The 25,576-nt window shown below is 36.9% G+C and overlaps 1 protein-coding gene across 15 annotated transcripts in view; it reads right to left on the bottom strand.

The window, feature by feature from the left end:
* Positions 1-25,576, bottom strand: part of CDK14 (cyclin dependent kinase 14) — a 405,136-nt gene that overhangs the window by 204,988 nt on the left and 174,572 nt on the right. For all 15 annotated transcript variants that reach the window (XM_088161472.1, XM_088161466.1, XM_088161458.1 and 12 more), the window contains 2 exons: positions 21,716-21,836; positions 11,189-11,282 (listed from right to left, as the gene is read on the bottom strand). In XM_088161472.1, the coding sequence (XP_088017598.1) occupies positions 11,189-11,282; positions 21,716-21,836 (215 nt within the window). The remainder of the gene's footprint in view (positions 1-11,188; positions 11,283-21,715; positions 21,837-25,576) is intronic.

Below are 25,576 nucleotides of genomic sequence, written 5' to 3'. Positions count from 1 at the left end.
TTTGGAAATTTCCAGTGAATTCTTTGCTGAAACATCTACCCATTTTCCTGACACTTTCTTTACCTATTTCCTTGCAAACTCATTAAGAGAAAAGGGTTCATTGCCCAAACACCATGAGGTACATACCCAAACATCGAGATCAGAAGTGGGTTTTAAAAGAGTAAAGAATGTTGAGATGACAAAATTTTCAAAAATTGGAAACTGTGATTTAACCATTTATTGCTCATTAGCAGTTGTGGCCTTAAAGAGCAGATGGCAGATAGCCTAAGAGCCTTCATTTTGTTTGTTTAAATGAAGGTGAAAGCTGTTGTATCTCAACTGGAAGAGGCAGCAGCACTGCCAGCTGAACTGTCTTGTTTGCTTTGACATTGGCACACTCTTTAACTTTGTCCATGACTTCTGAGCTACTTCAAGAGCACCACGCAGGAGGCACCAGGGAGCAATCATCTCCTGTCTCCAACTCAACTCTGAGCCATCTGCAGTGGCAGCTCCTGCTCTTGGCAGCACTTTTGGGCAAAATGGAACTACTTCTCAGGAGCTGCTGGAACTGATCTTCTCTCCTCATAGGAGAAATGAGCTGAGAGGACTCAGCAGTATTTGGAGAACGTACTGCCTACAGCTCCAGTATGAACTGTGAGGGCCTGCACTGAATAATTAGTGAAGTATGAGTGAATTACAGCAAATTCTCAAATGACTGGAGCTACTTAACACCTGTATATCATGCTCCACCTTTTTTTTTTTCCAGAAAAACAGAATAAAAAACAATTCAGAGGGCGAAATGGATAACAAAATAAATAGGATAGAAATTTAAACAGGATAGAAATTTCAAAAAAGAAAATTTTCACAGATACATGACAATAAGCTTCAGTACCACTGGTAGTCAATAATGAGGGAGAGGAGGGGAAAGACTGGAGTAACAATTTCTTATTCTCTGTCTCCAATTAAGGTCCACAGAAATGCATGGCCTGAAATATTGATGACACAAAGGCTGAAAAATGGTGGGGCATCAGATACAAGAAGAGTAAAATGACAATTTTAATCTTTAATGTGAGCAACTCTGCTATTACAAGGTGTTTTGGGGGTAAATTTTAAAGATATCACAGAAATAGAAGAAAAGGAGATGTTACACCAATGAAACATGGACAATCAACTACACAAATTATCAGAGAGAAAAATCAACCTCTGAACACTGTAGGCACAGCTGATCTCTTGGACTATGTGAGGAATGCAGATAAGCAGCACAATGTTATCATTAAGCTATTTAGAAAGCTCCAAAAGCAACAAAACCATGAGAACATCAGCAAGAAGAAGATAATATAAAGCAGAAGTGGTAGGAAGCTGCACTGAAAGTACATTTTACTGAAAGTAAATGAAGCCAAAAGAAGAGATTACTTTAGCAGCAAACAGGTATTTCACTAGCCTTAATTTTCAGCTACATTTGCTGGTCTGAATTTTTTTTTTTTTTATGGAATAGGGTATTGCAGAGTTTTCATGAAAACACCAATTAAACAAACAAAAGATGATTTTCCCTGGCTACAGTTTGAACTGCTGAGCAGCTGACAAAGTGATATGATGCAGTGAGGTCAGCAGGACCTCATCCCTACCCCTCCTTTTCCAAGAGGAAGGAGCAATACTAACACACTCTAAAATGAGCTGGCTCAGCAGCACAGCAATGTCATCAACCAAATATCTCAGTCATCACACCAGAGCAGATTATACCAACATGAACAGGATCTCCAACAGCCAAATTAATAGGGCCTCTTTTTAAGTAATTAGAGCGATATGTTTTATGGATGCACACCAAGGTGAGACATGAAGATACTTAAAGAATTGATAAGACCCTTGGATGCTTTCTTTCCCTCTGATTTTCATGAAGGGCCAGTTCAGTGATACAAAATTTATGTACTTTTGTTTCTCTTATGAGAAAAGCACAATAACGAGCAATTATAAAACAATCATATTCAGGATACACAGGTTAAAAATGCAAATATAATATGTTCTAAGATGAAAATTAGTTATAATTCAAACAATTTTGAAAAAAATAAGTAAATTTAGAATGTTTTAAAATATTTGTGAAAGGAAGTAAGTAGTCATTATTCTAAAATAGTGAGTCCCTCTTTATGATGTAATAAAGTTTAATCAAATTGAAAGCTCAAAAAGTCAACTGATTTCTCACCTATCAAAATATACAGAAATCCAACTGTAATCTTTCAGTGTTTTAAGTTACATGCTAAAAATGTTCTTTGATTTGTACTCATCAGGGTAATCATATTTATGTGAGAACACACCTCCTGAACCACACTACATTCTCTGTTAACTATTTACCTTATGCTACTCTGCTCCATCATCAACAGCTTTCTGAGTTTGCACCGCAGCCGTTTGGGTCCTATTCTGCCCTGAAAAAGCACTGTAAGAATTCTCACTGTGGTCTCCCAAAATATATTGTCAGCTTTCTGTAATGTACTTGGAAACAGACCTCAACTGCCAGAAATACAGCTACACACTCTACATGCACACTCTAAAGACAAACAGCAAACACAGGACATTTTTCTTCCTGCAACTGACACCTGGACAATCCTGTTCTGCTTTAGCCTCCTTTAAACTTAAAGCTTAGAAGACTGAGGAAAGCAGAACCAAAGCACAAGAATGAAACATAATACTGCATAGCTCATAACCTGCTCTGTTTATTTCGTGCTCAGTTGAGAATACCTACTGCATTAAGATCCTAGTCAGGTAATTCTCCTACTCTCAATATCTTATGGAATACATTTCATTTCTATAGCCCCTTTTCTTTCCTTTTCCTACTTATTAATACAATTTTGTCACCAGGATTTTCTTTTCTTTGTGCAAGTCTCATAAGAAATGGCAACACATAAATAGTGGACACATAGAAATTGTGTGAGAGCATTTTTATATGTATAATTAAAACTTTGTGAGGTTATACAAAATTTTCAACACATGAAAATGTTATGCCTAAGTTATTCAACCATAGCCATTTAATGTACTATAAAAGCAGCTGTCCTAATCAAGGTGTATTAATGTTTTCCCCTTGAAAACTTGAAGTCCCTTGATATGACTAAGCTTGTATCAAAAGTTACATTTAGGTCACTAGGATCAGCAGCTTGTGAAAATGATAGTTGGAGACAATGGCAAGTGCTCAGCATCTTGCTAAATTAATACCTAGTCTAGGGCACTGATCATGGAAACATTAAAATAGGTATTAAAGTCTTAATTTTATTCAAACTGGGCTTACTGCAAATGGTACCTCAAAGCATGTGCATGGGCTGAAGGGGAAGTTTCCCCCAGACACCATGAGAGAGAGAGAGAGAGCTATTTACTTTTACTAGTTCTGAGGAGGACAGAAGAAATCAGCTGTTATTCTTGAAGTCTTTCAAGAATACCTGCAGACAGGCAAGACATCAATCCTATATTCTCATAACTCATCTCCAAAATTATCATCTAGAACAGCCTCACATTGATTTTTAGACATTTTCAACCTTAAAGGATGTTTCGACTTTTGCTAGAGATCATAAACAACAATTTTGGCCATCAAGATGCTTTACAGAAAAGTCACTTTTGACAAGCAATGTGAATTTCAGACACAAATAAAAGAAGAAAGGGAAAAGGAAAGATTCAAGTGCAATGACCATTGTTTCTTTATTTATGAAAGAGAAAGCAATGTGACAATTTGATGCCTGATAATTTTTTATCTCCCCTAGCATATAAAGCCAGCATACCAGAGTAAGTTTTTTGAATGTCTGTGGTTTTTATAGTACAATATTATCTTGCAGAATAAATTTTTGGATAGCAGACCAACACTTCTGCTCAGAACGGGCTTCAGCTCCCAAAAATGCACAAATTTTCAACAAAATTCACAACTGCTTTTCTGTTCAGTGTCACCTGCATGCAAAAATGTTTGCAATTACAGCTCTACAGCACATGTGGACACAACCTGCACAGAGAGGCATTTTACATGGCAAAGATATTTCTGTGGTGCCAGAAGGAAGGCACCTGCAAAGATGTAAATCAGTGCACTGATTTACACCAGGTACTGATTTGCACCAGCTGAGTCTCTTCACGTTTTTTTTTCAAAGTATTGTCTGTAAACACCCTCTCAAAGGCTAGAGGCAAGTTTGGAAAAGAAACAATGCTTCCTTATAATTATAGCCCATTTCTCATTCAGCAACTGAAATATGGCAGAAAGAAAACATTCTGATTCCAAAGAAAACCACAAAGCCATTGTTTTCCACTGAACCATGTCTTAATTTGTTTTCTTTTTCTGATAGCCAATTACTCCTCATGTTTTGCACTACCAAGCTGATAATAACCCACACTCTTGCAATGCCAGCCCAGCCACGCTCAGGGTTTTGCTCAGAATTAGCAGGCTGGACAGGAACATCTGGCAGGCAGATGACACCGATGGGCATGAGGTTGTGTGACTGGCTGGTTTGAAATCCAGCCAACCCTAAAAGCAAAAAGATGGGGTTATACATTAATTTATTATCTTCTCTCCTTCTTTTCCCTCCTGCTACCAGCTGGTAGTTCCCCTGGAAAGTGTCCATGACTCACTGGCAAGTATTTTTATGACTTTAAACATGGATAAATGTGAGATTGCATGTCCCAATTTCGAAAAGAAATGTTATCAGAGTTGAGATACGTATTTTTTAAAGCCTCCTTTCCCCTAACACACACAGGAAATACTCCTCTAGAAATTGTCCTACATTTTTACAAGATTGCTGTTTTTAAATCTTAGGCCAAGCTTGTTTGCCCAGTATCATATGGGTTTAATGGTATAAGGCAAAGAAAAGCACAGACTATTGAAACTCAGACCTGGTGAGGACGGGATTTTTCTTCATTAAAAAATGAGTGCAAATTAGCATAATTCACCTTGAGTCCTGTTTTATGGGAAAAGTCTACTCACACAGTAATACACAAAGCAATATTGTGCAGTCAGAGATCACCAGTTGAGCTGAAACTCCATAAAAAGAAATTTTAAAACTTGCCAAAATCCTTTACAAAGCATGAGCACATAGAAGATTTTCTTTGTTTTTTAAAGTTCATTGCAAAGGTTAATTTCACTCATACTTGCCTAGTTTAGAATTATTTTCATTTGAAGTTTGGCATAAGACATAAAGCCCAGAGAGGAACCTTGTAAAAGTGGTATCAGGGCAAAACCTGCAGGCAACTGCAGTAAAATACTAAGTGCCAACAACTTCAAAAGGAAGACCCACAGGTAGAGAAGCCTGCTATTTAAGTAATTAATTTTCAGTGGTGCTGAAAAGAAGTGAAATATTTTGCATATTGTTATAAAGCAAAGGAGAGGTGGATTTATTAGGAGGATTGCACTTCTCTATTTATGTATTGTGTTACAGAAGAAAGAACTCAGTAGTTATGTGTCTAATTAATTTGTTTCAGAAACCCCCTCATATTCCTCATGAAGTCATTGGTGGGGAGAAAATGGAAAGATATTAAAGGAAAGCACAAACTTTGCCATCTAAGCAAGAATTATTTATATTACAATAGATTCATCCAACCAAAAGAATAGATGGCACGAGATATCATGCCTACACAAAATAAAATTTCAGCTCACGTTCAGCCTCACAATTCCATGTATTCCATCAGAGATGAATGACCTGTTTTTCAGAGCCAAAGTATTTTCTGAGTTAAAGAAAAACATTTTAAATAAAGAAACAAGGAAAAAAAAGACCAATAAATTTGACTAAGTACCTGATTACACAGAAGATTTTCAAAACCCAATGGTTGAAAGTACTCCTCCCTTGGATTTAGCATTGCTAGCTTCCCAAAAGATGCTATGAATACAATGTACCAGAAGGTACATTTTCTTTGGGTCCATCATAAGCTTAAAAGCTCTTGAAAAGTATTATTCCAGGCTTCAGAGGATGTCAGTGACATGAAGCAAACCTTCAGATCCAGAACCACAGGGGGAAAGCTTTGCAGCTTCAGAAATGCCTGTTAACATCAGTCATGGAGGAAATACTACTAGCCTGCATTACAAGACACTTCAGGCCTGTAGTCATATATTAGAAGTATGTGTGCATATATATATAAAAAATAATATTGCTAGCCTTTTAAATCTTCAATAATGGGAGAAATACTTCCATTCCCATTGAAATTAAAATGCCATTTTCCATAGCTATCTGAAATGACAAAATCTTGTGAGTTTTGCTGCACAGCTCCATGTGGAAAGCTGCAGTTTCTGGTACTGCCCTTTGGCAGATCAGGCTGCTGGGCTCAATGCATATTGTTCTCTTTTAATTACTTTTTAATACTGTGTATTATGGTACCCAACAGAGCAATAGCATCCAGTATCAGAGAGCAGTCCTCAGCTTGTTCAATATGTGTGTCAGAAAAGACAGAAGCTTCTGGCTGCCATTTCCCACTCCTGCTGTGACACCCTACCTGCAGTTTGATGCTCCTGTGGTGCACAGGCTTCCTGCAACCATGTTTGCAGAGAGAATGCCCATTTTCAGACAAACCAGCATTTAAATGCCATTGTCCTGCCTGTGCAGAGAGCTACAAAGTACCAGGAGAACTCTTTGTACATTATTCTTGCAGTGAAATCTAATTTGCAGTGTAGTTGGCACCAGGGCTAAAGTTCAGGCAATGCACAGATTATTCCCTTATCAGGAAGGCTTTAGAGCCTGGGAGGAAAATTCACTTTGATCAATTGTGGCTCTCAGAAAGCTCACATAAAATGGAAAAGACAGAAATACCTTCCCACTTAAAAAAAATATCTCTGCAGAAGAAAAATTTAGCTAACACGAGAGATTCAACGCTGATCTGTTTTGAATCTGTTAAGAACAGTAAGTATAAAAGCACACATAAAATTCAGAGCTGTAACCAAGATGCTATCTCCAGTGTGGCATGCACAAGCATACTGAAGGCTGCTCAGTGTAATCAGCTTTAACACTCAACTAATTCATACTGATCATCACCAGACCCAAGGAGCTGTCAATTTTCCATGGTACAGGGCTAGCTTGAAGGCATTTCGTGCAGCTTGAACTTCTAGACATAATTAAATTTTATATTTACAATGGCACATTCTCCTTGATCTGAAAACCTCAAAGTTTGCATATAGAGATATGTATACTAATAAATGATCAATGAGAATAAACTACTGATAAAGATCTTAGCTACTCCTTATCAGAAGCCAAATCATATTTCCCAATTTTGTGTGATTTTATTTTGATTCAACAGATTGCCTCACATATTTTTCCTATTCTCATGGTTTTACTGTTCAATATGCACTTGATCAATTTTTTATCCTGTCTTGTGCACATATTTCAAGACTAAAAAGAAATGCTAAGATTACCACTTCATGTCTTCAGTCCATCAGATTTAGCACCTTGAAACAAAAATCTCTGCTGCCTGTCTCACAGAATGGAAAAGAAAAAAGTTTGCTGGAAACAATGATGACTCCCCATTAGTTAAACATTTTGAGGCAAGAGACTTGTTAGCACTTACAGGCTATAATTACAAAAATCAGTGACAGAGCAAAAGGAAATGGCCTCAAGTTGCTCCCAGGGAGGTTCAGGCTGGACACCAGGAAGAATTTCTTCACTGAAACGACAGTCAAGCATTGAAATTGGCTCTCCAGGGACGTGGTGGAATTACCATCCCTGGAAGGGTTCAGGAAATGACTGGGCATGGCATTCAGTGCTATCGGTTAGTTGACAAGGTGGTGTTCAGTCAAAGGTTAGATTCAACCTTAGTGACCTTATGAGTTAATTCTATGATACTACACTTTCTTATTTTCTATGATGCATTTCTATCCAGAAAGTAACCCAAGTTTCAACATGCAGGAAAAAAGCAGGAGCAAAAATGTAATAGTATACTGATTAAACCAAAATACCTCTGCATTAAGGCACTTTATTCACTGTTAAACCTCTTTGAAAAAGCAACGTGTGATTCCCATTTCATTTGGTAAGCAGAGTTTTCTTAAAAGAGCTTATCAACACTTTTAATTTTAGGCAGAAAAAAAGAATTCATATGATCTGATCCAAAGTATGATAATAACAACTTGCAGCTGCTTATTCATCAACATCTCCAAGTGCTGGTCTGATTCTGAGAACAGATCCTGTGTATGAGCCCTTGCTATTTTATTGAGGCTTGTGGTTGTAATAGAACCTGAGTACACTTATTAAAAACAGCTGTTGTAACAGAAATAGAGAATCAGTGTATATTACCATTTTAAAACCCACAAATTGAATCAATAGAAGTCAGGAGAGACAAGCTTAAAGAGGAAAGTCCTTAAACAAAACTGAAAGATCAACCACTGTTCTTAATCTACTATACACAATCACTTAATTAAGCTGTTATGAAATGTAAATAAACATCATTCATAATGAGGAAGAAACATATGTGGTGTGTTGTGTTGCATCTATTTTTGCTATGTAGATATGTGAAGAAGGCCATCAGTAGAGATACACAAAAACATTTAGTGAATCTCTGACTTCAACTCGATAATTGCTAAAACAATGTGCATAAAATGCACTTTAATTTCATTTACATAATAATGGCAACTAAACAATAGGAAATCAAACAGTCATTTAAGACTTTTGAACCGTTATTCATGTTAGATTTTATTCACTTTTCTTGGCTACTATTTCTTACATTTTTCCAGTTTCCTACTACAATGTACCAAATTCCCTAAGAGCTGCAACCTGGCTCCTTTCACACTTAAGGACATGTAGCTATGAGTAAACAACAGCAACAGACATGACAAGGATTAATGTTCCTTTTTGTTGCAAGTTGTGTACAAGGTGTGAACAAAGGGATTACTGGAGCAGAGTGAAGGTGGGCTGTACCTTCCACCATTTTCAGAAGAGAACCCTCTGTTTTAAGAAAACTGTCATTGGTGGGTGCTGAAAACATGAACTGTGGGAGCTCTTTCTGCAAAAGTCTTTTTTTGGCTGATCTGTTTCTTTCACAGCCGTGTAAGTGCTCACTGTGTGGGAGTTAATCATATCAGTTATCTGGTAAAACAACCTGATTCATTTTGTCCTTCAGTGCCATTAACTACCCTACTATATGTGATTCACTGGAGAATTAATGAATTTAATCCCTCTGTTCAAATACAAAACCAAACAAGAATAATCCTCTGGTTTATAACTTTTAAATAGATAACTTAAAGCCTTAATGATGCTTAAAGTACATTAGGAAGGCACTCACTGAAACTATTTAGCTAATGGTAACTAGACACTACCATTAGAAAGCCTAATTAATTGAGATTTAAAATTAACTCTGATTTGCAATGCACCATAAAACACCCAGACCAAAAATTTATCTATTTATTTGATGGTTTGCAAAAGATAAAAATAAAATAAAAAAAATCAATAAATTATACCTTGTTATTTCAACACTGTTCTCAGTATTTGCAACTGCAGTTTAAAAACAAAATTTAAAATAATTGGCAGGTCTCAAAACTTATCCTAGATTGCATTTATCTTGGCATTTTAACATGCAAATAGTGAGGATAGAGAAAAAAACAGAAGTATACAAAAATGTTTACAGAAGGCATGCAAAAATAGATTTATATGATATACCTATCACTATCACTTTTTGCACTATACCTTACAATCTCATATAATAAATTGCAAACAAGGCCCTGGTAAAGGAAGCACCTGATTTCTGCTGCTACAAGTGCCCTTAATTTCAACAGCAAAAACAGTCAATAAGATTTTACTGCAATGAATGAGACCCAGTCCCAAAGAAGAAGTCATTCTTTCAAAATTTCATGTTCTATAAATAAGGGGAAAATTTCAAATTAATAAATGAAAAGCATAATAAGTTGAAAAAGCAAAAGCCGGAAACTGGCTCAGAAGTTTCTAGCTTAAAATACACAAGCTGGCAAACAAACAAAGCAATGAGACACGTCACAGGAACTGCTCAGAACTGCTGCTCCTAGTCTGTGTTGCAGCACAGCTATTCTTTCACAGCACAGAATTTTCAGGGTATTAGCCAACAGGGCAGAAAAACCAAATATTTTATAGAAAATTAGTTATATTTATATCACAATCAAGTAAGGCCTTGTTTTAGAGAGATATTTTTATGAACCATTCCTAAATGCATTTGCTAAATTCCCTGGTGTCCCAAAAAAAGAGATCTAGTGCAAGCAAGTCTGAATAATGTAAAGAATGTAAATTTTTAAAATATATTATGAAAGACTTTCTTCCTCTCCCTATGGACCAAAAAAGAATACCAAATAAATATGCTGCATTTGAAAGAAATGACTACTCACAAAATAACATCTGAAAGCAAGGGTATGCTCATGTTTCCATTCTGAATTCATGGTCAGAACAATCCAGATATTGACACATTAGGGTCAGACACTGCTCCTGCTTTCCCTGATGCCCACCCAGCAGTACCAGCAGCCACTCTGGCTCATCTGGGTGAGCAGTGCCTGCCCTGAACAAACCTCTCCACACAGCACAGCTCCCAGGAGGCATCAGAGTCGATATAAACCTTGACTGGGAGTCAAGAAAAGATGCTCCTGAACCTTTTGTAAGGAAACTGCCAAACTCAGAGCACAACAGAAGAAAGAGCAAATGAAAATAAAATCCTAAGCAAACAAACAAAACTTGAAAACCACAACCCTGGGTAGAAAAATGCATAAATTATCATTATGTTTGAGACAAATTACCTTTTCTTTCACTCCCAATGCAGATGTGTCATCAGTGCCTTTAAGCAACCCACATGAAGGCCCTAACCAGGCTGCAGAAGCAGGAGTCAAGAACCTCTGTTGAATCTAAGCATGATTTCAGAATTCCTATTCTGTTTTTCACCTCACTTCCTATCTTACTTTTTCTTTATATATCTATATAACAAAAAAAATCGGATTTAACACTACAATATTAATAGTATATTAATAAGGCCATCCAGAGCTGTTCTCTACAAAGTGAGGATGATGAACAGGCTGAATTTCCATTGCCTTACATTTAGAAAATGCATAAATTGTTTTAAAATAGAAAAAATTAGGTGAAAAAAATTAGAAACAGAACTTTCTACAGAAAATCTACCAAGTAACTCTATCTAGCTTGTGGACTGGGCTTCTGACCCTTGGCTCTATCAGTAATTTAACTCCTAACACTAATTCCTAACACAAAGAAATATGTGAGCATTTATCAACTGATCCTTTGTTGTCTTACTTCAGCAATAAAGAACTCACCAGAAATATCCTTTCAAGTTGATCTTGAATGTCTTTCATTCCTGGAAAAGCAGCGACCCCTTGAATCATTTCTACAAAGATACAACCCACTCCCCTACAGAAGGAAAAAAAATAAAGACAAGGTTAGAAAGATTTCTTATAGACCAAAAAGCCAACAACAATGCTTTTATATCCTTTACTAGTGTTTAATTTTCTTTTAAATTGATGCCATGTGGAAGGACAGGCATGTGCATTTGCTAAAACCAGTGTATACAAATGAACATTGTCAGGTGTTTGAAGAAAGGTGCAGAGGTAGCAGGAATATGGTTGGTGGGTGTTGAGACCAATAAAGACACAGCTGCTGATTTCTGCATTGGTGCTTCCCAAGCAGAACAGTCACGCTCCCAAAGAAACTCTGGAGATGTGGGAATGGCAGTGAGAGAGCATCCTTGGGATAAGCTGAATGGGGACAGACAGATAATGTGGAAGCACGCTTAGCATAGGAGGAGAATCTGGGAAAAGGTGAGTAAAAAGGAAAAGGGCATGTGGCTGCTCACAGCCACTGAACTTAGCTACTGCCCACATGCTGCTAACTTGGGGGAAGTACTTGCTTGGACTTTCTTCTCTCCTCTTCCAGCATAAATGAAAGAAGCTCAAAGCCCATAGCTGCTGACCCCATTCCCCAGAAGCTCCAGCTGAGGTCCTGCCATGGGCTGAGAAGCCACGGGCTCCCTCCTCTCCCCGTGACAGCCACCTCCTTTACAGCTCCTGTCCTTGGTTTCCTACACAATGTATACCTCACAGGAGCCCCCCTCATCCCACTGAGTTAACCCAGTGGCAGAAGTACTGGGAAATCAGACACTAAAAATATCTGAGGCACACTAACTACAGCACAAAGAATGCATTCTCAAAGGTTGAGAAAAGCTTCTGTGACTTTATCTCAACTTCCAGATAACCTGTAAACTCCTGCATCTCTAAAGGAAAACAAATTACAAACTTGCACTTGTATCTTTTCTAGATGGAAACAGCTCAAGGGTTGCTTGTTCCCTCAGCAAAAATCGTTTAAAGAGAAAACATCCCTCTTGGCTATCAACAGGATGCAGAATTTGATGATATACTTCAACTTCTTCAATTACATTTTTCTGCATACATTTTTCTACAACTTTCATATGCAAACACCCACATATGCTGTACAACCATGTCTGTGTAAGCAACCACACAAAAACACTCTGCACTCAAAGTAATAACATGTTTAAATCCCCAAAACATATACCGAAATGAACTAAGAATTTGCAACACTAACTACAGCACCACCTCCCTCTAAAACGGAGAGTTTTGTTTTTGTGTCAGAAAAATCCCAGCAATAACCTCTAATTTAACTTTGGTTTTGGAAGTAAATTATTTGGAATGTAGTAATTACATACCTTTTCATTGCTTATGCATCATGATGATGCATTCAGAAAGCAGCATTTAATTTTAGGATTTGTGTGCATATATTGGTGAGGAACTGGTTCTAGAATAAACTTAATGAAAACAGATTTCATATTTTCATTAAGACGGCAGCTGAGTACTTATAGATACCACTTAACTAAAAGTATCAGTGACTAGCCTGTGCTTTACTCATCTCTCAGGCTTTGAAAAATACCCAATAATGAAACAATTTTACATTCCAGGACAATGAAGGTTGATAGTCAAATTTTTGAAGAAGAAAATTAAATACACATCACCATTTTCTAATTCTACAATCCAGAGCACAGGTATATTAAGCAAAGCTTCTAATTGGCATAGAGAAGTGGAAGAAAATTTTGGAAAGCACAGTTCTGGTCAAATTTTTGAATAAATCAGGAGTTTATAAAAGAGAGGTTAAAATGTATGTTCCATATGCTTCTGCTGGTTACCAAACGAAGTGAATTGATTAAACTGCCATTCATCATTTAGTCTGGTTAGTGCTTCATTAGGCACAGATAGGCACAATATATCTTAGTCAAATACTCATAAACAGTACCAGTATCTTAGGCAAGGAGAAAGTCAAGATTTTAGCCAGGAGCCATTTATTCAAGATGAGCAATAAAACAATTGAACTTAGACTGAAGAAAAGAGGATCACAGTTCTATTCTTGCAACCAGAAAACAGGCATTTGATTAAACCAGCATATCACTTGAGAGAAAATACAAATCTGCAGAGAATCTTCATCTAGCTGAATAGAACAGAATTTTGAACAGAAATGTGGTAAGAGCAGAAGGAGGGTTTTGCCAAATTTTGTATTGTTTTACATTATTTATACATTTCTCCCCTTTTAGTGGTTCTGACACAAGTAGAAGCAAAAAAATCAAGAACAGCAAACAAAACTGAAGAAAAATTTCCTGCTTGGAAAGAAGAATCCTATTATATGTCTTGGACTCTTGTTCAGCTTAGAATTCCACTTTGTCACAAACTGAAATAAAAGAGTACTGGAGTTAAACAAACACTGAATACAAAAATCAAAAAGGTGTTATAATCATTGGGGTGAGAAATATAAGCAACCTTCAAGATTTGAGCTGGAAGACTGCTGTTCCCTTCAGCCCACCTGAAAATTAAGCTTATGATTGGTTTCAATGGTTATGGTGTTCAGCACACTGACGAGTAAGTCAATAGAATGAGAAGTTTAAATGCATTCTAAAAAAAGGGAAAATACTAATACAGAAAAAGTATGACATGGAACTAGGAAATGGTCAGGAAAGACCCAGAAAGCAATAATATCAAATAAAAGCTTGAAGATGGCTGAACAGTATTTTGGATGTTATAGTATTTCCATGTATTGGTGAATTTTAGGATCAGAGTAAGTAAAAACTTGAGTCTGTAGTAGGAATCCCTCCATTGCAATATCCCTGCATTGCAAACTCTTAAGTGCACACACTGCAAACAAGAAAAGAAATAAAGCCTCTACAAGGCCTTGAAATTTTGTCTTGTTTTTGTAGATCTCACAAACTTTTAAACAGTTAAGAGATGTTTTTGAACAAGGCAAAAACTATTTGCATGTCAGAAGAACTGGGTTTGGAGGAAAAATTAAGAAAATTATCATTCTTGGCTACAAGAAAACCCAAGAGACAAGGGAGAACGTGATGACTCTGTATTTAAAATTATGCAAAGTGAAGGACAGGGAAGAACTGATTAGGATACAAGAATGGTAGGTACATCCAAAATAGTATAACTAGAAATAGCAGAATGCCTTTAGGAAATAGAAATTTTAGGGTGAGTGTTAAGGAAATACAATTAATAATTGTGCTATACCCCAGCCTCCCAATGGACTTGAAGCCCAGTTACAGTCATGTAAAATAGACAAGCCAAAATACTTAATATTCTTCAGGAAACAGACTTGCATTTACAGTGGACTGAAGTGGAGAATATCATCTCACATATCACTCCCAGCTCTAGTTTCTATGATGCAAAGATTACTTCTTAAAATATGAAATTGAGGCTTTAAGGTGCATGCATCTCCAAGGGTATGTTATTTAGGTAAATTTATGCACATTCAGCATACAACGACATTTTCAGGAAGCACTTATAAATAATTTTTGACAAAAGAATATTACTTCAACAAATTTTGGTGTTTTCAGTTCGAATTTTCCTAGTCTCTTTATAGGACTTCTGAGTTTTGATAAATAAGCCAAGTGCTGCAAAGTTGCTCAGAGATCTTTCCTATGCAATGGCAAAGGATAAACTTGCAAAGCAAAACTGACAGCCATTTAATGCTGAAATGGTGGTTTACTCTCTGATGACAAAAAGCATGACTAAACCTATTGATATATTGATGAGACCATACATGGCCATGCCATCTAATATTGCTCTTCTGTTGCCCTGCTTAATTTCCTGGGACTGTCACTGTACAGCCTTACACAGAGTAAGAGTTACTAGCACAGCTGAATGGCTTCTCTTGCATTTGAATTGATACAGTAAATGAGCCTGTAAAAATGACGTTCAACGCCTCAGGAACCTTCTTTTTCTGTTGTATTTTTTTTTCTGCACAGCTTTTATAATTCAGAAGGGCATTCTCTTAAAGTTGACTTGCTTACTGGTGGATTGGTTTTATGTGTTGGGCTTAAAGATTCACATTCCTGTCTCTGTGTAACAAAGATCCTTGTTGATACAAGAATCTCCAGCATATCTGTACTTGAATACTGTAAAACAAACAAAAATAAAAAAGCATAAGACCTTTGGTAAGGCATAATAGATAAAAGATTATAAGAGATGGTTCCCTCAGTTAATATTATGACTTTTCTTGATGGAGGCATAAAACAGAGTACAGACACACTCCAGAATGAGGATATGTTTCCAAACTAAGTTTTAGTTTATACTTAAATCAAGTATATAGAAACTCTATATTCTTACTATATGTGTTTTAAAGAATTGAATATTCTGCCTTGAACAGAACTGCTTTGTAGCAGGCTCAGTGCAGATGATAATGTTCAGCATGGCCTTTGCAGTGAAAACCTATGCTGGGTCTTCACATAATAATTTTTATCTGGTCATTAAGTCTGTTTTTTGTGTGCAGGGTTTGGCTTCAGAGGGGAAAGGCATTTTATGAAAGCCAAGTAATTCCTTTCAGCAATCCCCCTGGTGAGATTTCTGAAATTCAAAGGAACAACAGAGTTTTCATTCAAGCTTCCCAAACTACACACTGTTTGTAATGTTAAATATATCAGAATTCAAAAGCAAACAAACAAACAAATTAAAACACAGACAAAACTCCACACGCACACCCCTTCAAAATCCCACTGCTTTACTTTTTTATGGATTTGTCACCAAGATGTAATACTGGAGCATCTTCCATAACATCCTAGTAATATACATACTGTAAGGACAAAGAGATTTTTATGTTGTCGATTTATTCAGGAAAAAAAAGGTCATGTTCCTTTATCAGCCTGCTTATGAACAGGATGAAAACAAATTTTAGGGAAAAGGAATGTGAAGCAAAGGACTTTTTTCTCCTTAGCTGACAAAAATCTGATTTATTTCTACTGCAGCAGACTGCTGGAATACCCACAAATGCTGAAGTTGGTTGGAATTTGTGTTTCACGACCATTACTCTTTGATATATAAGAAATAACATCTAATGAACAATACAGTCTGATAAAAATACAGTGGCAATAAGACAAACAGCAGTTCTCACATAAGAAGTAATGAGTTAATCAAAATTTCCCTTTCATGATGACAAAAAAGATTAAAATTTGTGCAGGAAGCACATGCATCGAATGAAAACTAATTTACTTGAGAGCATAATAGCTCAAGGTATTTCTTTACAGTCAGACTTGAAGTAATTGCAATTACAAGAGAATACAGTGGTCATGCTCTTGCATGTGTCACTGAATACCTACAAATAAAAGCTCCAGATTTTTTTTTTTTTTTTGCTTTGTAGCCATACTCAGTTTCTGTATTAAGAAATACTATATTCATGAAGGATTAAAATCTACATGATCCCTTTTTGTGGGATTCTTTCTATTCGACTCGCTTGTTCTGTAAAAGCAGAGTCAAAATTAGCTCAAGAAAATACTCTTCAAAGCAACTACTTGAGCAACACTTTCAGGTTGAACATGTACTTTCTGGTTTTCTTTTCTGCATCCAGACACTTTAATAATGTACTTTCCTTACACACAAGAAAGGTATTTCTAGCAATGAAAAAGTACCAGCAAATCTGATGTTGCAAATGGATAAACGTAGTTTTCAGACAGGAAATGAAATGTCCTTCCCATAACTAAGATCCAGACAGTTCCTCACTTCCTCACATACAGCATTTCTATGAATCTGAGCCTACAGAATTTTCCAATCAAAGCTAATTCAGCTGATAAAACTTTTGAAGAACTCACTGACAGCGAGAGAAATTTAATTAACAATACCTTTATAGTTACAGCAATATGACCTTAATACCCTAATCCTACACATTAGCATTTCTTTGGAGTGGAAGTCATAATCCTGAGGAACATCAAGGGCAAAAGAGCTAATTTCCCCTATGCTGTTTTCTCTCTCAGGCCCCAAGAAGTATTTCTTCAGGGCATACTGGGACTACTGCTCTCACATTTCTCTCACTGAATACCATTTAAAGGAACAACAGGATAAAGATGCCTTTGTAATACCCCCCTTGTAAAAAAAACACAATTTGGCACATTTGTGTCTAGGATAAAATTCATTTTTATGCAATGAATGTCTTAATTATGGTTGCAGGTCTTCATTGGTCAAATATTCAAGAAAGCATACATGGAATTATAGTAAGCACTCAAATCCATGCTTATAGCAGGCTATGCGTGAAAAGCAGTGTGCTCCCATATACCATTTATTTTTCTCATAATAGGATAGAGAAACTCTATATATACAAGTTTCCCTAAATTAAACCCTGATTTGAAATCATGTATAACAACCTAGATGTAACAAAGTTTAATAAGAGTGATTTAAGAAGCAATTTTGTAATATTTTACTGGTCTAGTTTTAATTTATTTCTTCCTCAGTACTAAACATAGCTGACGCTAGTTAATAAATGCGTATTTAAAATATATCCCGGCCCATAACTGCTTAGGTTACCTGTGCTGTGACTAAGAGTGTGTTTTGTAAAAAACAAAACAACTGAATTTGCAAAAAAATTCCCAGCTGTTAGCAAACACAGTTTAAAGCCAGCTGCACTTCAAAATAAAATATCCCTAGTGACTTCTTGATGTAAGCAACCCAGATGTAGCAGCAGCACATGCATTATCAGAATCAAATGGATTTAACAGCCTGTTTAAATTGCTTCATTTACTAATATTATACTCTTCCTGTAAGGAACAAAGAGAATAGGTTATTTTAGGGATTTTTCCCCTATGTTTCTGTGTTGCTTATATATGGGTTTTAGTAATCCATAAACCCCTTTATGTGTTGAAGCCTATTTTCCTTGCATTGACTTTCAAAGGACTGTAAAATTCAAGGATTAGGACAAGTTACACCAGAGGCAATGCAAAACCATTTTCCTAGATACTAGTAAGTCCTCATCAAGAGGGAAAAAAAAAAAAAGCTATATCAAAGGTTATCACAACTCTTTGATGCAGTTGTGGGTAGTATAATACATTCACATAATGCTGCTGTATCAAATGCTGTCAGCAGTAAATCACCAACTTGAGACACTGATTTCCATCACCAGCCTGACACCACGATTGCATGTACATCTTCACTAATATTATTTTATTGCCAGAGGCTATTTAAAAAAGAATGCAGGAGAGTGTAACATTGCATGTGGATCATTAGCTTTTAGTTACTATTCTAATTCTCTACACCAGCAAATGAAGTGTAAAAATAGCCTGCAGCCTCTGCCACCTGCTTTCCAGCCACTGTCCAGTGGTTAATATTTGGACTCTTTTTCATGCAGCTGGTCTTCTACTCTGTGGGAGCCTCAGTTTCTGGTCCTGGGGAACCACCATGAAATGTCATTTATCATGGCTATAGAAAAAGCCCTATGACTTTTTTTTTTCTCTAAATAGAGGAAACAGCTGTGCTTTCTACCTTAACATTATTTAAATATTTAGTGAAGTGGCTGCCTAGTTTTGTCATCATGTAGATCATCAATAATGACACAGGAGAGCACACACTATCTGCCATAAGAACATAATGCCAGTAATTGCATAAAAATGCTAATGCTACAAACACACTTTTGATAACAAATTACCAAATTATCTTGGAATCTGATGGTAGACAGGTTTCTCCATGTCTCCCTTCCTCCCACTCTGGGAAGGCACTAAATGGCTTTAATGTAATTATGGCTCAGCTCTGTGCAGGCACTGAGCAAGCACAGCCCCAAGGCTGCCCGTGCTCCAGCACTGTCACCTGTGCCAAGTGAGCACAGGTGACCTCAGCACGCAGCTACACCTCTCACAGTCACACTGACAGTGCTGTCTCACACTACCCAGCAAAGCACAGAAGAAATAATCTAAAGCTCTTCTGTCACACGCAGTACCCATTTGCTCTCATCTGATTTCTGATGTGGCAGAGGCTGAGCCCCTGCACAAATTGCTGCTTGTGAAAGAAACTGTATTACTAGGTCCCTTTTTCCTGAGCCCTTCACAGTTGCTCAGTTTGTACATGGAAGAAAAAAAATACAGTAAGGGCTACAAATTGAGTACAAGAGTAACATGACATTGTTTTTCATTTGAAACAGAACACACCACTTCTGACCCATAAGCACCACCATGGGTGGTTTTTAGGCCTTTATAAAATGCTCTGTGCAGGAGAATATCATTTATTGATATCACTGAAGATGTAACTATTATATACTTCCCCAAATACTTAAGTCATTTTTGTCAGAAAACAAAATAATGACCTGGATTGCTGAAGCAGCATTTTAAGTCCTTCCCTGATCTTCCCTGCTGCCCACGTAATTTTAACATAAATATATGATTATGAAGGATATGCTCAGTCTGCAGGTATAGTAACTTTTAAATGCTTTTAATTAGCTACATGACTTAATCTTTACTACAGGAACACAACGTGTTTTGATTGGACCTTCTAATAGCTCTTTTACTAAAACCATCATTGGGGGGAAATGTTAAAAGATCTATTTTTGACAAGCTATTGAACTTTGGAGAGAACCATTTTTATTTGTGGAAAAAAATTCATCAATAATAATTTTTTTTTTTAATTAAAATTAATATCCTTTGTTCAGTCTCACAATGCAGTGTTTTTTAAATTGGGAAAAGTTAGAAAACTGAATTTCCAACGTTGCTTTTAACTAAAAAAAACTCTTTTTAAGGTGCTTTTTGAGCAGTTTGCCCTATTAAAGCATTAAAAATTGTCTTTAGCCATTTCCATATATTCTCTGTAATTTACAAGTTGACTCGTGTATGTGCAGACTTACACAAATATGATCAAGAACTGAACAAATGTAGAGGGAACTGTGAGAAGATGAGCAGAAAGGACTATTTATCTCTCCCAGATATTTCCATCCCCTGAGTCACTTGTTCTGCCTCACCCCAAGCAAGCTGAGCTTGCTGAGGGTGTCTGAGGTCTTACTTGGAAAAGAGGTGATTGTAAAACATCAGGAACAGGTGGGCTGCAGAGATTATATACAACCTGTGAAGACACCAAGTTGAACCTGATATTTAGGAAAACAGGACAGTTTTAGGAAGGGTGAGAACCTGAGATGCAGAAGGAAAATATTTTAGACCTGTGAAGTGGAGAATGGTCTGAGGAAAATCAGATAATTCATAAAGATGCTGCCTTTGCCTCTCTGGCACACGTGTAACATCACAGTGTTCACATCTGGAGTTTTCTCACTGTCCTTTTCTTACCTCTTGGTTCACCCTCCCTTAGAGCTCAAGGAACTGCAGCAGCCAGGGCCCAGCTGGACCAACCACTCACTTCAGTATTCGATATTCTAGTATTTATACTCTGTAACCCCTTCACATGAAACAATCTTGTGATTTCTAAATCACACCCCCAGGAGCCAAGATTTTCAGGAAAACGTATTTTCATCCCATAGTCTCTGACTGCAGTCAATGCAATCTCATGTTTAGTTCCCTTCCCTAGCAAAAAAAATATTTCCTGCAAGGTCTTCAGTTTCAATAATACGCTGCAAGATTACCTTAAAATATTATTAACACACCATATGAAAACAGAAGGTGCTTTTAACCTCATCTTACAGTTACCTCTATATTTTAATATAATCATAATTCTAACTTGGTTTTCCTGTATTAAAGAAAGATATTTCACTGAACTGCAAAAAAATTACTGTATTTTTCTGAAAATTCCTCACTATAATTTTTCCTCAAATGAATGAGTTGTAAAGGTTTGAAAAGTCAAACATGCATTAAAAAAAACCAAAACCAAACCATTCAACCAACCAACAAACCAAAAAAAAAACCTCAAAGCAAACAACCAACCAAACCAAACAAAACCCAAACATATTCCAGAGCATCTTCCTTTCTTTGTAATGAAGAGGATTTTTTTCTGTATTTCAGAATTTGTACAGATTACAGAGATCTTGTCACCTCAAAACCTACAGAATAAATGAATAACCTCCAGCTTGGTTTTTAACAGTCAAAAAACCAAATATGTTCCTTGTTCAACACTAAATGATGTCATCAAAAATGAGCAAGGTGATATATATTGTACAAATCAAACTACTCTTCTAAACCTGCAAGTCTAAATAACATCTGTAGGTTTGAAAGAAAACTATTCAATGGTATTTACTACAACCAAATACAGTAGATTAAGAAATGAGGTTTTATGCTCACAGAGAATTCCGTTTTTCTCCTTGTATGTGGTGAAAGTCTATCCTAAGCAAAAGAAATGTCATATCATATGAAAGTACCACCCTAGGACTACAAAAGTCAGACTACAGTCTCTTGCAAAGCACCAATGGGTGCTGTGTCAACAGCTGGTAGCAGCTGCCAGCCAGTGGAGTGGCAGGAGGGGATTCCCTTAGGGAGATACTGCATGAACCACACATATCACTACACATATGTACCAATGATCTCACTACATATTTGGTTTATTATCTAAAAAAACCCAATAGCTAAAGCATCTATACAGAGTCTTTTCATCAACACTTACCACATGTCAAGGCAGGTGGAATATTCTGTTGATCCCAGAAGGACATCTGGAGGTCTGTACCATAGGGTTACCACTTCATTGGAATATGTATGACTAGGAACTGATTTAGCTCTTGCAAGACCTGTAAATTAATAAAATAAATTAATGTAAATAAAGCAAAGAAATAGTTTGCTGTACAATTACAATCTAAAAGGATATATGAGCATAATGTGTATCACATATTGTGACAGGCATATTGCAAGAGTATTCTTCTTCTAGAAATGGAGTATTTTATTTAATGGCAGCATCTATCATTAAGTACCTGGCTAAACAAGCTATGAATATTATGAAGAGATAATAAAATATGCTTTTCATAATGACAACCACAGGCCCAGGAGAGATGCAAAGATATACTGTAGTATACCTGAATAAAAGACTTTAATTGCCATTAAGAGCTCCTCCTGAGGCATGAATAGTCTTCCATTTCAGTGTTATTTAGAAAAAGAAAATGAAAAGGAAACTCCCAGATAAATGATGCCACAGATGAGATTTGGCTTCTTAGGGAAGCCTAGGAAACCTTCAACAGCTTACACTGCAAAGCTCAGCCTGCTTATTCAAGTTTAAGTTTGAAAGCTGTAGACACACACATTACCATTCAAATGAATATTAATATTGCAGCAGTACAGCAGAAAATGGTATGTGAAAAATTCCTCTCTCTCAAGAATTGTGTATTGGCAGTGCTCCAATTTCAGAAATCATTTCAATAAAATCCTTGGCCTACTAAAGATATAATATTTACAATAATTGTCTTTTAAGCTTGTCAGTCTTTTAAAAGAATTCATATTACTACACAATCTATGTAAAAGTGAGATCATCATATGCTAAACTGAGAAGTTTACCAGTATGTTTCTCTTACAGAGGACTCTCTCATCCAGAAAATGGAAAAAGATCTTCAGTACTAAGGTGACTCTTCCTAGCATGGGCCTGCAAAATGTTTTTTTCAAATTATCCGATCCTAGCTACTGCATTGAGAACATCCACTTCCTTGCTGGGCACAGTGGACATGCACAAGTAATGGAAATCAGGAGAATGCAGTACTGGGTGCTTTGTTGTGTGTTCCTGAACTACTGGTTTTCCTTTCAGAAAACAAATGGAATTACTATAACAGAAGGATCTTACAGAAACAAAGAATCAAAGTCATACACTCAGAAAGAAATAAGCAACATGAGAATTCCTGAAAGAGTGCAGAAGAGTCCTTTGCCCCTTTCTTCGTAATACACTAGAAAAGCTATCTATGAACATTTACTGTCAGTGGATATATCTCCATAGCAATGATAGTCAATCTTGCCAGCAGACTGCATTATCAGCTGGTTATAGCAATTAGACCAGTGTAGGGGAATAATTTTAATTGTATGCCATGATCTCTTCAATTTGAATTGTATGCCATGATGTCTTCTTTTAAGAATTGCATTTGAAACATGAATACCTACTTTTTAAATTTGCAGACCTCCGTTTCTTTCAGGTTTGTGCACCTGTCCATGAGCTTGATGAGCAATTTGGCTTACAAAGACAACCCAGGGCTGGCCAGGTACAGTCCCAAAGAGGCCAGAGGAGAGGCCACATCATGTGTTCCATAGTGTCTCTGCCTCCAGATTAAGGTTTTTGCTTCTAGGAAAGCAGAAACCACCAACAGCTCAAACTGGTAAGTAGTTCTTATTCCCAGCACACAGAACCATTAACAAGCCTGAGTTTCTGTGAATCTATATTCCATGGACCTGCAACTATTAAGCAATGTAAAACTCATGAAAGGATTTGAGATGTCTGGATGGTGAATTGTTTCCATCCTTTTTGCCTGTCTGACCCCTCTCTGTTAGTCTTGTCTGAGGAAGACTGAATTTGTTTGCAAACTCTAAACTTCTACCAAGCTTTCACAGAAGAGGCATAACCAAGCAGGGGAAAGGCTTCTTAAAGAAGCCACATGATGTATTTTGAGGAAAACTGTCAAAAAACTTTAGAGCTTGTGGGATGACAAGACAAACTCAAATTTTCACGATGCACTGATCCACACATTCCAGAAATCTCCCATGCAGAGAGAAATGCCAACTCACCATATCAGAAATCATGCTGGAAATAGTAACACCATAACCATGCTTGCCAGCTGCCACTTCACTGACAAGGATGGAGCTTTGCAGGTGTTGTAAGCCCAAGCACACCTTTCCTCCTCTTCTGTGACTGCTCACTGTAAAACCAGTCCTCTCCTCCTGCTGGGAATGCCACCCATGCTTTTTCCTCAATACACTGCTTCTAGATCTTTTCCACCTCTAATCTGTTCCAGGTTAATGAAAATCCATCTTATTTTCAAAGAATGATCCTTCTGGGCTAGTCCCAGCCTGTTGGACAACTAAATGTTTTTCTTTAATCCATTCTTACTCCCAAAACACTATAAAAGTTTCATTAGAGGTTGGCTGCTGCACCTGGTTTCTCAGTTAGAAGAAGATCATTAATGGAATTGAGAAACATTTAAACAAAATCTTAATTTGTAAAAGCAAGCTGAGGCCATACATTGGTATCAGACAGCACCACCAGGTTAAGAGGTGTTCTACTTTGAGTTAAACCATAGCAAAAGGCTTATGAGTACAGGCCATATGTTTTAAGTTGTGGCCAATTTGTTTGCTAGTTGGCCACATACACTGCTTTGGAAAGTAAATGGAAAAATCGAAAGCAGGAGTGAACAATCAAGAAATACTTACAAAAGCTAAAATTTGGAAGGGGAAAATTTGTCACAGTCCCACTGTTCAGTCAGTCATTCACTCTCCTTGTGCAGGACTGACAGAACCTGAATCAGGCTAATGCCTCAGAGGAGTTGCTTTCTCACAGGGACGGAGCAACCTTTGCTTTTTTCTGAAAAATTCTCTGCTCTGCATAAAGAATGCATTTAGCAATAATGAACACTTTCACTCAAAATTAACTCAAATGTGTCTCATTGCACATGAGATATGAAAAAAAATACTGTCATCTTTCAGATATATTTACAATCCAAAAAGAATGCTATAAAAATATATTTGTGAAACACCAAGATACTACATTTCTTGTTTTGATGGTCCAGATGCAAATAGATGACAGTTACCAGGGTTTTTTCAGATATCCTTCTGCAAGAAAACGTGCTATATATTTCATACCCCTTTGCACATCCAAACATGCTTACTCATGCAAAATTTATTTAAGCACATCCTTCAACAGAAAGAAAAGTGAAGGGTAGGATTAATTAGCACAGCATGTTCGATCACTTTCTTTAAGAGTTCCTTGTCTGTTTCCATGGTTACACTACAGGAAGAATGACAATCTCATTTTAAAAAAGCAGAGCTTATAAGGAGATCATCAAAACTTCAAACCTTAAATGGCCCGTGTGCATAAAAGCCACAAGGTAAGTGGTGGGTCACCAGTGAGTACATAATATTTACATATTGCTGCCTGAGCACTCTTTCAGCCTGGGCAGGTAGAGGAAGATCCTCCTGACAAGTCGTGACTTCCCCTCTGATTCCCGTGTCTTACAAAAGACAAAAGGTAACACGTCCTGCTGTTGCAGCCCTATTTTGAGAGAAGGAATCCAAGGATAAGGCCCAGTTATTAAAATTAAGGGTGTGTCAGACCCACTGGGGAAATTGTGTGTAATTATGGGAAGGACAGACACTGTTTAATGCTCTCCAGGCACTGACTTCTATGACCATTATTTAACCAAAATGAAAGAAGAAATTGTTCTGATGCATTACATACTGCAAGGCTTGCACAACATCATCTAGCTGCTCTGTGGCAAAACCACAACTTGATTTTAACTCATTAAACAACAGCTCAGGGTACCCTGGGAAGCCCAGAGTTAAAACA

The sequence above is a fragment of the Sturnus vulgaris genome, chromosome 1 (assembly GCF_052056855.1).
Source record: "Sturnus vulgaris isolate bStuVul1 chromosome 1, bStuVul1.hap1, whole genome shotgun sequence".
Taxonomy (NCBI): Eukaryota; Metazoa; Chordata; class Aves; order Passeriformes; family Sturnidae; genus Sturnus; species Sturnus vulgaris.
Note: the sequence above shows the minus strand (reverse complement) of the source record. Positions and strands in the feature narration are given on the sequence as shown.